Source organism: Octopus bimaculoides, chromosome 6 (assembly GCF_046866305.1).
Source record: "Octopus bimaculoides isolate indiv1 chromosome 6, ASM4686630v1, whole genome shotgun sequence".
NCBI classification, from domain to species: domain Eukaryota; kingdom Metazoa; phylum Mollusca; class Cephalopoda; order Octopoda; family Octopodidae; genus Octopus; species Octopus bimaculoides.
Genome location: NC_142933.1, coordinates 27,088,080 through 27,100,224, shown reverse-complemented (window position 1 = coordinate 27,100,224; position 12,145 = coordinate 27,088,080). Strand labels below are relative to the sequence as shown.

Below are 12,145 nucleotides of genomic sequence, written 5' to 3'. Positions count from 1 at the left end.
TAGAGAGCTCTTACCCCTGCTGGCGACAAAGGGACTCTCACTCAGAGTAAAAGGCAGACTGTATGACGCATGCGTACGAACAGCCATGCTACATGGCAGTGAAACATGCGCTGTAACTGCTGAGGACATATGTAAGCTCGCAAGGAATGAAGCCAGTATGCTCCGTTGGATGTGTAATGTCAATGTGAATACCCGTCAGAGTGTAAGTATCTTGAGAGAAAAGCTGAACATTAGAAGCATCAGTTGTGGTGTGCAAGAGAGACGATTGCGCTGGTATGGACATGTGGTGAGAATGGATGAGGATAGCTGCCTGAAAAAGTGCCACACCCTAACAGTTGAGGGAACCCGTGGAAGAGGTAGGCCCAGGAAGACCTAGGCTGAGGTGGTGAGGCAAGACCTTCATACATTGGGCCTCACCGAGGCGATGACTACTGACCGAGACCTTTGGAAATGTGCTGTGCGTGAGAAGACCCGGCAAGCCAAGTAAGATCGTTGCCAGTGCCCCTGGACTGGCTCTTGTGCGGGTGGCACATGAGATGCACCATTTTGAGTGTGGCTGTTGATCCTGCCCATTTTGGATCATTTTTCTTCATTAGAAAGGCTGGTTTGCAGCTTTCACCTTCCTAACAAAACTTTATTTTCTCATGCTCCAATACTTGTAGTCATTTGCTATTGTCTAAATAAATGTTTGACATGAATTACTATTCATCATCATCTTTTAACGTCCACTGTCCATGCTGGCATGGGTTGGATGGTTTGACTAGGGCTGGTAAGCTGAGGGGCTGCACCAGTCTGATTTGGCATGGTTTCTATGGCTGGATACTCTTCCTAATGCCAACCACTCCAAGAGTGTAACGGGTGCTTTTATTTGCCACCGGCATGGGTGCCAGTTGCGTGACACCAGTATCCACCATGACTACAATTTCACTTGGTATGATGAGTCTTCTTCTCAAGCATGGAATATTGCCAAAGGTCTCGGTCATTTGTCATTGCCTCCGTGAGGCCCAGCGCTCAAGAGGTGCTTTTTACTTGCCACTGACACGGGTGCCAGTTACGAGACACTGGTATTGGCTATATTGCCTCTGTGAGGCCCAGCGCTCAACAGGTGCTTTTTAAGTGCCACCAGCTCAGCTACATTGCCTCCATGAGGCCCAGCAATCCATAGGTGCATTTTATGTGTCACTGGCACAGGTACCAGTTATGCGACACTGGCATCAGCCATGACTACAATTTCACTTAGCTTGATGGGTCTTCTCAAGCACGGCATATCACCAAAGGTCTTGGTTACTAGTCATTGCCTCTGTGAGGCCCAACATTCAAAGATCATGCTTCGCCACCTCATCCCATGTCTTCCTGGGTCTACCTCTTCCACAGGTTCCCCCACAGTTAGAGATTGGCACTTCTTTACATGGCTGTCCTTGTTCATACGCATCACATGACCATACCAGCACAGTTGTCTCTCTTACACACATCTGATGCCTCTTATGCCCAACTTTTCTCTCAAGGTGCTTACACTCTGTTGAACATGCACACTGACATTGTACTTTTTTAATGCCTGCAATAATCACTTTATAACTAAGCTAAAAGATATTCCAGCCATTTCTTTTTTTTTTTTTTTTTTGTTGGAAGAAGGCATTGTCTATCTAGGGCTATTTTTATCCAAACTATTTTCTCTGATATAAGATGGCAGAATATGTTTTAAAGGAGTAGAGTATGTTTTTTAGCTGCTGTCTCTAGTACATCAAGCAGTTATTTAAAAGTTCCTTTATTGACTCATATATCATCTGATGCAAAAGAGCTAGGGACTACAATAGTGTGGACATGTGATGTGTGTTAGAAATGATGGTTGAGAACAGGAATGTGAAGCAATTCAAGTGGAAGGAATCTGTAGAGGAGGTTTGAAGAGGATATGGACAGAAGTGGTCAAGGATGACCTCAGGATATTGAGCTTTACAAGGATGCAGCTAGAGAGATGCTAACCTATCCAAGTCATACCATCATGGGAAAACAGATGTAATGATAATGATGGTAATAACATACATAAGTATGTGTTGCCATGATATAAAACTATTATTATTATAATTTATAATTAACAGTGAAGATTGGGCTTTCAAATTTATTTGAAGCACCTTTCTAGTATTAGCATTTATTAATACTGATTCTTTAAATAGAATTAGGTCCTGAAGAGTAAAAGCAGATCAAGTCATTGCAAATTAGGGAGATGTAAACTGTCTCAACCAACCTCATATAAAAATACAACTTTGTTTACTTACCAAGACAACTATGTCCATAGTGGATCATAAAATCTGCACCAAGAGCTTTTGCAGTGAAGTCATCAATACAGCATGCACCATAGGTGACATCTCCCATGATAAGGGTTTCTGCATCAGTGAACCTGAAGAAAAGAAGTATTAATAAATGAATCATCATCATTTAATGTTTGTTGTCCATGCCGGCATGGGTTGGATGGTTTGACTAGAGCTGGCAAGCTGAGGGTCTGCACCAAACTCCAGTCTGATTTGGCATGCTTTCTACAGCTGGATGTCCTTCCTAATGCCAACCAACATACAGTGTGCTGGGTGCTTTTATGTGGTATCATATAGATGCTTTACATGTCACCACATGGACGCTGTTATGTGATGTCACAAATATATAAAAAGCCATCTTTTGTGGTGGCTCCATATCAGCCCAACCAAGTAGATCTATGATCAGAGACCTTCTTGCCACAACACTTATAATGGTAGTCTACTTTTTTAAGACCAACCCAAGGCTAAATAATGCGTTACAGAACATTAAGTAGCTTGCCTACCAACCACATGGTTCTGGGTTCGGTCCCACTGTGTGGCACCTTGGGCAAGTGTCTTCGACTATAGCTTCGGGCCGACCAAAGCCTTGTGAGTGGATTTGGTAGACGGAAACTGAAAGAAGCCCGTCATATATATATGTATATGTATATGTATATGTATATATATATGTGTGTGTGTGTGTGTGTGTGTGTGTGTGTGTGTGTGTGTGTGTGTGTGTGTGTGTGTCTGTGTTTGCCCCCCCCAACATCGCTTGACAACCGATGCTGGTGTGTTTACGTCCCCGTAACTTAGCGGTTCGGCAAAAGAGACCGATAGAATAAGTACTAGGCTTACAAAGAATAAGTCCCGGGGTCGATTTGCTCAACTAAAGGCGGTGCTCCAGCATGGCCACAGTCAAATGACTGAAACAAGTAAAAGAGAGAGTAAAGAGAGAGTATATAAATACCTACTGTTTGATAATATCAGAGATAACACAGGCATAAATAAGGAGACCTTCAGGGAACTGGAGAGCAACTAGAACAGAAAACAGAAAATTCAACATTAACCAAATAGAGTTAATCATACAAGAGTAGGATGATAAACAAGTAATGTGCACACACATACATATATAAGGACAGAAAGACTGGCAGATAGATATACAGTTAAATAAACAGACAGATATAGGGAAGGGGCTCTATATCGCCCCATGCTGAAAGTGTCACACAGTGGGACTGAACCCAAAACCACATGGTTGCAAAATGAGAGTCTTAACCACAAAGCAACGTCTGCACCTATGTTTTGATTTTTTCACTGTCTTCCGAACACCCTGTGAATGTTGTGAAAATACATATAATTGTTGGTATCTTTTGTTTTTTTAGTGTTCAGTATGGTGGTTGGCTATGTTTCATGTTCTCTAGCATTGAATGGAAGAAAACGAATTCAGTTAGAGCTATTAAATAGTATACTTTTCTTTTTTCTTCAAATTTGATCCGATTCATGTCTAGTTCCACCTTACTTCTAATGTTACTGAAACAGGAGAGACAACTCAGTTTTGTAATGGTCAGTTTGCATGTTTACTGGTTAGGGATTGGTGGCAAAACAGTTAAGTATACATAGAGGAATGCAGTTATGGTATTAAAGACAGGTATTTATTCTCTCTTTTACTCTTTTACTTACTTCAGTCATTTGACTGCGGCCATGCTGGAGCACCGCCTTTAGTCGAGCAAATCGACCCCAGGACTTATTCTTTGTAAGCCTAGTACTTAGTCTATCGGTCTCTTTTGCCGAACCGCTAAGTTACGGGGACTTAAACACACCAGCATCGGTTGTCAAGCGATGCTGGGGGGACAAACACAGACATACAAACACACACATATATATATATACACAAATATACGACGGGCTTCTTTCAGTTTCCGTCTACCAAATCCACTCACAAGGCTTTGGTCGGCCCAAGGCTATAGTAGAAGACACTTGCCCAAGGTGCCACGCAGTGGAACTGAACCCAGAACTATGTGGTTGGTAAGCAAGCTACTTACCACACAGCCACTCCTGCACCTATGTTTATTTTTTTTATTGATTTGGTCTGAATAAAGGAGCTGTATGGTTAAGAAGTTTGCAATCATATAGTTGTAGGTTTGATCTTGTTACACAGCAAGTACCTCTCCTACTACTGCTTCAAGACGACCTAAGCATTGTGAGTCACATTAGGTAGAGGAAACCTAATTTCACTCATAATTGTGAGTGAGATGGTGAGAAAGCTCACTGAAGGGTCTGTACATGTCCTTGAGTGATAGACTTAATGTTTCCCAGTTAAACATCACAATCTGGCCATCAGTTATCTTTGCAAACATTTAGATCAAATCTACAATCTGAGGATAATTCAAAATGTCTTATTGTAGCACTTCATGTGTTGTGGTTTCTTCTTCCATTTCCACACACCAGTCTTGGAAGACTATAAATATTTATAAGTGCTGATCTTTACCTTTTAACTACTAGATAATACAAAAAAGCACGAGAGTAAAACAAGATTATACATCATCATCATCATCATCGTTTAACATCTGCTTTCCATGCTAGCATGGGTTGGACGATTTGACTGAGGACTGGTGAACCAGATGGCTACACCAGGCTCCAGTCTGATTTGGCAGAGTTTCTACAGCTGGACGCCCTTCCTAACGCCAACCACTCCGAGAGTGTAGTGGGTGCTTTTACGTGCCACCAGCACGAAGGCCAGTCAGGTGGTACTGGCAACAGCCACACTCAAAATGGTGTATTTTACGTGCCACCTGCACTGGCAACGATCTCGCTCAAATGTCTTTACACATGCCGCCGGCACAAGTGCCAGGAAGGCAACGCTGGGCACAGGTGTCATCATGCAAAATCTAAGAGATAGAGATGAAAACATAGGTGGGGATAGAAGGCCAGTGAATTGAATGGACCTAGGATAGAGCAATACAAAGATTGTATGTTTAGACTAGTGAAAATAGAGGGTATGGACATAGAATGCATACATGCACACACACCGACACACATGCATATATGCAACAGACACCTACAGTTTCTGTTTAACAAATTTCACTCACAAAGTATTGGTTGGTCAGGGCTACAGACAGAAGACACTTGCTCAAGGTACCAGCAACAGAATGAAACTTAGAATTACATGATTGTGAAGTGAAATTGTTAACCACATAACAACACATTCGCCTATATAAATATGAACATGTTTCTAGCACAACTCACCTCTTTGAGCTCCTGTGCTTCTGATTCTCCAGATACTTTTATGAATTTCAAAATTATAATTCTTTGGAAGCTGTTAAAAGATTATCAGGAAAATGATAAATAAACAAAAGAAATAACAGGAAAAAAATTCATTATGTGCATCGTTACATTTAAAACAAAAATTTTATCATGGAATTCTTCACATTTGAGTAAGATATCCATGCATATGGTGGTGGATACCTCTGCATGAGTTTTTATTGAGATGTCCATTGCCAACAAACTGCCTCATCAAGTCCTGGATCTAAAAGCAAAGGACATTGAAATAATGAGGATAAGTAATTTCTTATTGTTTTCTCTCCATGAGTGTAGGATTTGAACTCAGTACTGCTAGTTATAGTATATTCACAGCTTATAGCTGTGAGCTGACAGCAGCTAGTTACACAGTATGTTTACAGCTGTGAGCCTAAAGTTCCTAGTAATACACTTTTTCCACTGCTTAGTTGTGAATTGGGGGTTGCTAGTTATACAATATGCTTACAGTTATAAGTGGGGGCTGCTAATAAGACAGTATGTTAAGTTGTGAACTGGGAGCTGCTAGTTTCATAGTATATTCATAGTTGTGAGCTGGGAGTTAGTTGCTAGTCACACACTTTGTCCACTGTTTCTAGTTGTGAACTGAACTAGACGCTGCTAGTTATATAGTATGCTCATTGTTAAGTGTGGTAAGCTGCAAGCTGTATACAAGAAATTAGAGAGAATCAGCCAAAGTTAGATATCTTTTGATCAAGAGCACAGTAGGAGAATATAAAGCACTGACCCTTCTGTTGCTAATCCATCACTCTATCAACTCAACCAGCTGTGGATTGTTTGGATGAATTTAATTATTTCATACAAACATCATTTAAATAGAATCAAATATGGGTTTCTAACATCACAACATCATCTCTTTTTGTAGGTCAAAGGAAATAGTTGTAATTGATTAGATTAGTTCTATTAGATGTGTGGTACATAATTTATTGACCTCCAGAAAGATGAAAAGTGAAATCAACTATCAGGAATTGAACTCAAACTTTAGAAATAACTGTCAATTAAGGAACAAGGCCAGCACTTTTTAGTCGATTACATTGACCACAGTACTTGACTGGTACTTTATTCTATCAACCCAAGAGGGATGAAAGACAAAGTTAACCTCAGTGAGATTTGAACACAGAATGTAAAGAGTCAGAATAAATACCATAAAGCATTTTTTCTTAATGTTTTAACAATTCTACCAATCCACCATCTTCAGAATGACTAAATAATGTAAGGTGTCTAGTCTAGTAATCTACCATTTTCTGCTGCTCCATCATTTTCATATATAACTAAATAATGGTTTCAAATTTTGGCACAAGGCCAACAGTTTCAGGGGAGGTGAGTTAGTCGATTACATTGACCCCTAGTGTATATAGACAACTATATCCTTTGACCTACACAAAGAGATGATGTTGTGGTGATGTCAGAAACCCATATTTGATTCTATTTAAATGATGTTCGTATGAAATAATTAAATTCATCCAAACAATCCGCAGCTGGTTGAGTTGATAGAGTAATGGATTAGCAACAGAAGGGTCAGTGCTTTATATTCTCCTACTGTGCTCTTGATCAAAAATATCTAACTTTGGCTTATTCTCTCTAATTTCTTGTATACAGCTTGCAGCTTACCACGGCCAACAATGAGCATACTATATAACTAGCATACTATATAACTGGACTGGTACTTATTTTATTGACCTCAAAAGGATGAAAGGTAAAGACAACTTCAGCGGAATTTGAACTCAGAACATTTATGGACAAAATGTTGCCAAGCATTTTGACTGACATGTTAACAATTCTGCCAGCTCACCACTTTAAATCTAATTGAATAATAAATGAAAGTGTTACTTAGGGATTTTAATTACCTTTCTACAGCTTTGATATGTACCAGTATTAAAAAAGGACATTGGAATGCTTGCTTTAGTTAAATGAAATAAAATAACTGTCTTGTAAAAATAGCTGTTTGACAAACAAAGATCAATAAAATAAGTATTACAGTGAAATAAATACTGCGATTGATATCATCATCATAGTCATCATTATTCAATGTCCACTTTTCCATGCTTGCATAGATTAAACAGAATTTACCCTTCTCATGCCAAACCTCTCCTGTTTCCAACTAAAGTAACATTCCCTGTGACCAGACATGTTTCCATGGAAGACTAAAATTGAAGGACACCATTTCCATGATGGTGACTTTCGTTTACAATTACACATGAACTCTAGGCAAGGAGACAGTAACACATATACGGGATTCTTTCAGGTTCTGTCTACAAATCCACTCAAAAGGCTTTGGTTGGCTCAGAGCTATAGTAAACGAACTTGCCCAAGGTGTTTCATGGTAGAACTGAACCTGAGACTATGTAGTTAGAAAGCAAACTTCTTATCACACAGCCATGCCCGTGCCTAATTGACTAAAAATCTTTAAAGTGGTGTTTTTGTATGGCTGCTGTCCAAAGATTAAAACCATCAAAAGAAAAATAATATTTACTTCATCAATAGCACTTTGCAGTTGAGGATCATTTAGAATGTCATCTGGTATCTTGTTGGTTGCACGTCTCTTCCCAGCTGAAAAAGAAAAAATAACAAAAAAGAAGGATGTAAACAAAAGTATATACACTATTCCAAATAAATCTATAAATACCATTTAGAATCATCATCATCATCGTTTAACGTCCGCTTTCCATGCTAGCATGGGTTGGATGATTTGACTGAGGACTGGTGAAACCAGATGGCTACACCAAGCTCCAATCTGATTTGGCAGAGTTTCTACAGCTGGATGCCCTTCCCAACGCCAACCACTCCGAGAGTGTAGTGGGTGCTTTTACGTGCCACCGGCACGACGGCCAGTCAGGCGATACTGGCAATGGCCATAAATTCCATATAGAAAAAACTTACATATATTTTCATCATCTTTATACCTTATAAACAATTTTGCCTGGTTATATCATTTGCCTTGTGTTAGCATTTTGTTGAGCCTGAAGACAATACAGACTGGTTGACTTGGCAAGTTGTGAGATTACCAGTTCATGGCTTGTGATTTTGAATCTGCTGCAGATGTCAGACGACCTAGCTGTGAAAGAATAGGAACAATATTTTCTAAGAATGCTGTGATAGACTGGCATCATATCCAAGGAGTTTACTCTCACCTATTATTAAATAGAATATAGAATATGTACTCTCACTTATTATTAAATAGAATATAGAATATAATACAACCTTCATCAAATTTTACGGAGCATGTAAATAATTATGGCTTCTTTTTTTAATGTAGTTCCTATTAGCAGCCACAAGACATAAGAAACTCTTTGTTGATAAGATTCCTGAAGTCTACACATCTTCATACTTATTCTAGCTGCTGTTAATTTCTTCTATCTAAACTTTACTGTGGATACTTATTTTATTTTTATTAGTGTTGATGTAATTGACTAGTCTCCTTCCCCCAAATTTCAGGCCTTGTGCCTAATGTAGAAAGTATCATCATTATTATTATTATTATTGGGTGGCAAGCTCGCAGAATCGTTAGCACGCTGGGTGAAATGCCTAGCAGTATTTCGTCTGCCGTTACGTTCTGAGTTCAAATTCCGCCGAGGTCGACTTTGCCTGTCATCCTTTCGGGGTCAATTAAATAAGTACCAGTTACACACTGAGGTCGTTGTAATCGACTTAATCTCTTTGTCAGTTCTTGTTTGTCTCATCTATGTTCAGCCCCCTGTGGGCAATAAAGAAATAAGTTATCATTATTATTGTTGTTGTTGTCAGGACAATAGATTGTCAGAATTGGTAGACCATCAGACAAAATGCCTAGCAGTAAATTTTTTTTAGTTCAAATCCCACCAAGATTGGTTTTTGTTTTCTGAGGTTCATAAAACAAGAATCACTGTATTACTGGATCAATTGAATTAACTGGAGCATCCTTAATAATTCCTTATCCTGATTGTTTTGTCATCATAAGGCTGCCTTTGTAACCTGTTTTTGGCATTAACGTTGATTAATATCACCTATGCTTTCCAGTCAGATCTTCTGGGATAAAAGCAGATTTTTTTCTTTTCTTTTTCAAACATAATATAAAAACATTGTGAGATGTATAAACTGTTTCAGATGACTAATTAAATAGCTTAAAGAAAGAGCTTCTATGCAGTTGCTCCGTATGCTAGAAATAGTAAACAAATATCCTAAAATCACACTGTAATATCTTTTTTTTTTAATGGAAGGACACATTGAATACTGTAGTTAGAGATATACTAAAAGGGGGGAGGGTCACAAATGGAACACCTTTGATCATAGTTCTGTTAGAGCAGAGCTAGTCTGGATCTAACGAACAACAGCTTTAAGAAATATATACGAAAGATACGGTTATTTGAGCTGGTAATTTGCTTAAATTACATTTAATTGAAACAAAATCAACAAGCTATAATCTTTTGCTGTACTTCAAGATAATTGTTTCTTTGGTACATATCCACTATTACTTCTTTTCTCTTTTACAAAGAAGAAATGACTAATAAGTGAGTTAGATAAGTTTATTTGTTGTTGTCAGTGGAGAGAATGTGCCGTTGTTTAACCCCAGACTAGATCTGACCAAGCAGATCTATGAACAAAAGGCATTCCAGCCCTGATCATCCTGTATTTTTCGTGTTGCTGGAGCTGTAAGCAACAAACACTCGGTTGATTGAACTGAACATCAGGTACATATTATGTAAGAGATCTTTTACCGTAAGATTGCCTTGAAAAAAAAAACTAAATAATAAAGAGACATGTAAGACAAAATATGAAGAGAAAGAAAACAGGAAGTAGTGATGCTGAGACTAGACCCAATGTTTTCCAAAAGAACTAAGTAAATTGAACTATCTTCAGCCTGGGTTAGAAACCGTTCTGCTTTTTCGGCTTACTGCGATTTTACCTCGTGTGAGACATCGCTTTCCCATAACATAAACACGTGTATATCATATAATATGAAAGAGAAGATCAAATTATAAGAGTAATATTACAAAATATTCATGTTATTAGGTAACATAGCAAAATCTAAAAGACTACCTCCAGAAAAAACCTTTTGCGGATGTTGTTTGGCTGAAATAACCACCGGACTATTCGACTCCACGTCGTCAGCCATTTTCAAATACGATGTTGCGCGTAAACATGCTAGAGTGATCTGCCCCTAGCTGGTTCCATGACAACCGACGAAATTGTTTACTCTATGTTATATTATTAATCAAAGACATTCAAGCGGATCCCATCCCGGCTTTTAATCCATACAGTGTATACAAAACAACGTTATTTAATGTAACCTTCCTTTTCCTCTTAAAGTGTTAGTGTGTGATTAAAAGTTTTCTTGTAGTTTGGGTGAGCGCATAGAAAATCTATCATTAGTTCGTGTACCTGGTGAATTAATGAAGCTTGTGCTTTCTGCTGTTGTGTAGTCGCAGGTCAGTCGTAGACAGACAGACAGATAGATAGGTGGCTGGATGGGAATATTGATTGATAAATAAATAGACAAACTGATGAATTAATATTTTATTTGTATATCATATGGAGTTATAAAATTATATATTCATGGTCAAATATATTTAATCAATGATAATCAAGAAGGAATTTCCTTTTTTTTAGTCGCGAAAAAAAACCCCAAGAAACGAAAAGAAAAATCACATAAAAGAAAGAAACTAAAAATAATCTTTTCTACTCTAGGCACAAGGCCCGAAATTTTGGGGGAGGGGGGTCCAGTCGATTACATCGACTCCAGTATGCAACTGGTACTCTATCGACCCCGAAAGGATGAAAGACAAAGTCGACATCGGCGGAATTTGAACTCAGAACGTAACGGCAGACGTAATACCGCTACGCATTTCGCCCGGCGCGCTAACGTTTCTTATTTCTTTATTGCCCACAAGGGGCTAAACATAGAGGGGACAAACAAGGACAGACAAACGGATTAAGTCGATTACATCGACTCCAGTGTGTAACTGGTACTTAATTTATTGACCTCGAAAGGATGAAAGGCAAAGTCGACCTCGGCGGAATTTGAACTCAGAACGTAACGGCAGACGAAATACTGCTAAGCATTTCGCCTGGCGTGCTAACGTTTCTTATTTCTTATTTCTTTATTGCCCACAAGAGGCTAAACATAGAGGGGACAAACAAGGACAGACAAAGGGGTTAAGTCGATTACATCGACTCCAGTGTGTAACAGGTACTTAATTTATCGACCCCGAAAGGATGAAAGGCAAAGTCGACCTCGGCGGAATTTGAACTCAGAACGTAACGGCAGACGGAATACCGCTAAACATTTCGTCCGGCGTGCTAACGTTTCTGCCTGCTCGCCGCCTTAAAGAGAGACTAAAAATGTTGACAGCTTCGGTATGGTAGGAAGCTTGCTTTCTAACTACATGGTTCAGGATTCAGTCCTTCTACGTGACATCTCGGGCGAGTGTGTCTCCTACTGTAGCCTCAAGTCGACCTAACCCTAGTGAATGAATTTGGTAGACGGAAACTGAAAGAAGCCCATCATGTGTGCGTGTGTGTGTGACTACCACTTGACAACTGGTGTATGTGTGTTTATATCTCCGGTTTGA

At 39.1% G+C, this 12,145-nt stretch overlaps 1 protein-coding gene across 2 annotated transcripts in view; it reads right to left on the bottom strand.

The window, feature by feature from the left end:
- The window catches only part of LOC106869814 (2-(3-amino-3-carboxypropyl)histidine synthase subunit 1), a 103,008-nt gene extending 92,270 nt beyond the window's left edge, over positions 1 to 10,738 (bottom strand). For both annotated transcript variants that reach the window (XM_014915699.3, XM_014915701.3), the window contains exons 1-5: positions 10,614 to 10,738; positions 8,071 to 8,147; positions 5,529 to 5,598; positions 3,257 to 3,320; positions 2,274 to 2,395 (exon numbers count right to left, since the gene is read on the bottom strand). In XM_014915699.3, the coding sequence (XP_014771185.1) occupies positions 2,274 to 2,395; positions 3,257 to 3,320; positions 5,529 to 5,598; positions 8,071 to 8,147; positions 10,614 to 10,689 (409 nt within the window). In that variant the 5' untranslated portion in view covers positions 10,690 to 10,738. The remainder of the gene's footprint in view (positions 1 to 2,273; positions 2,396 to 3,256; positions 3,321 to 5,528; positions 5,599 to 8,070; positions 8,148 to 10,613) is intronic.
- Between the last annotated feature and the right edge of the window lie 1,407 nt (positions 10,739 to 12,145).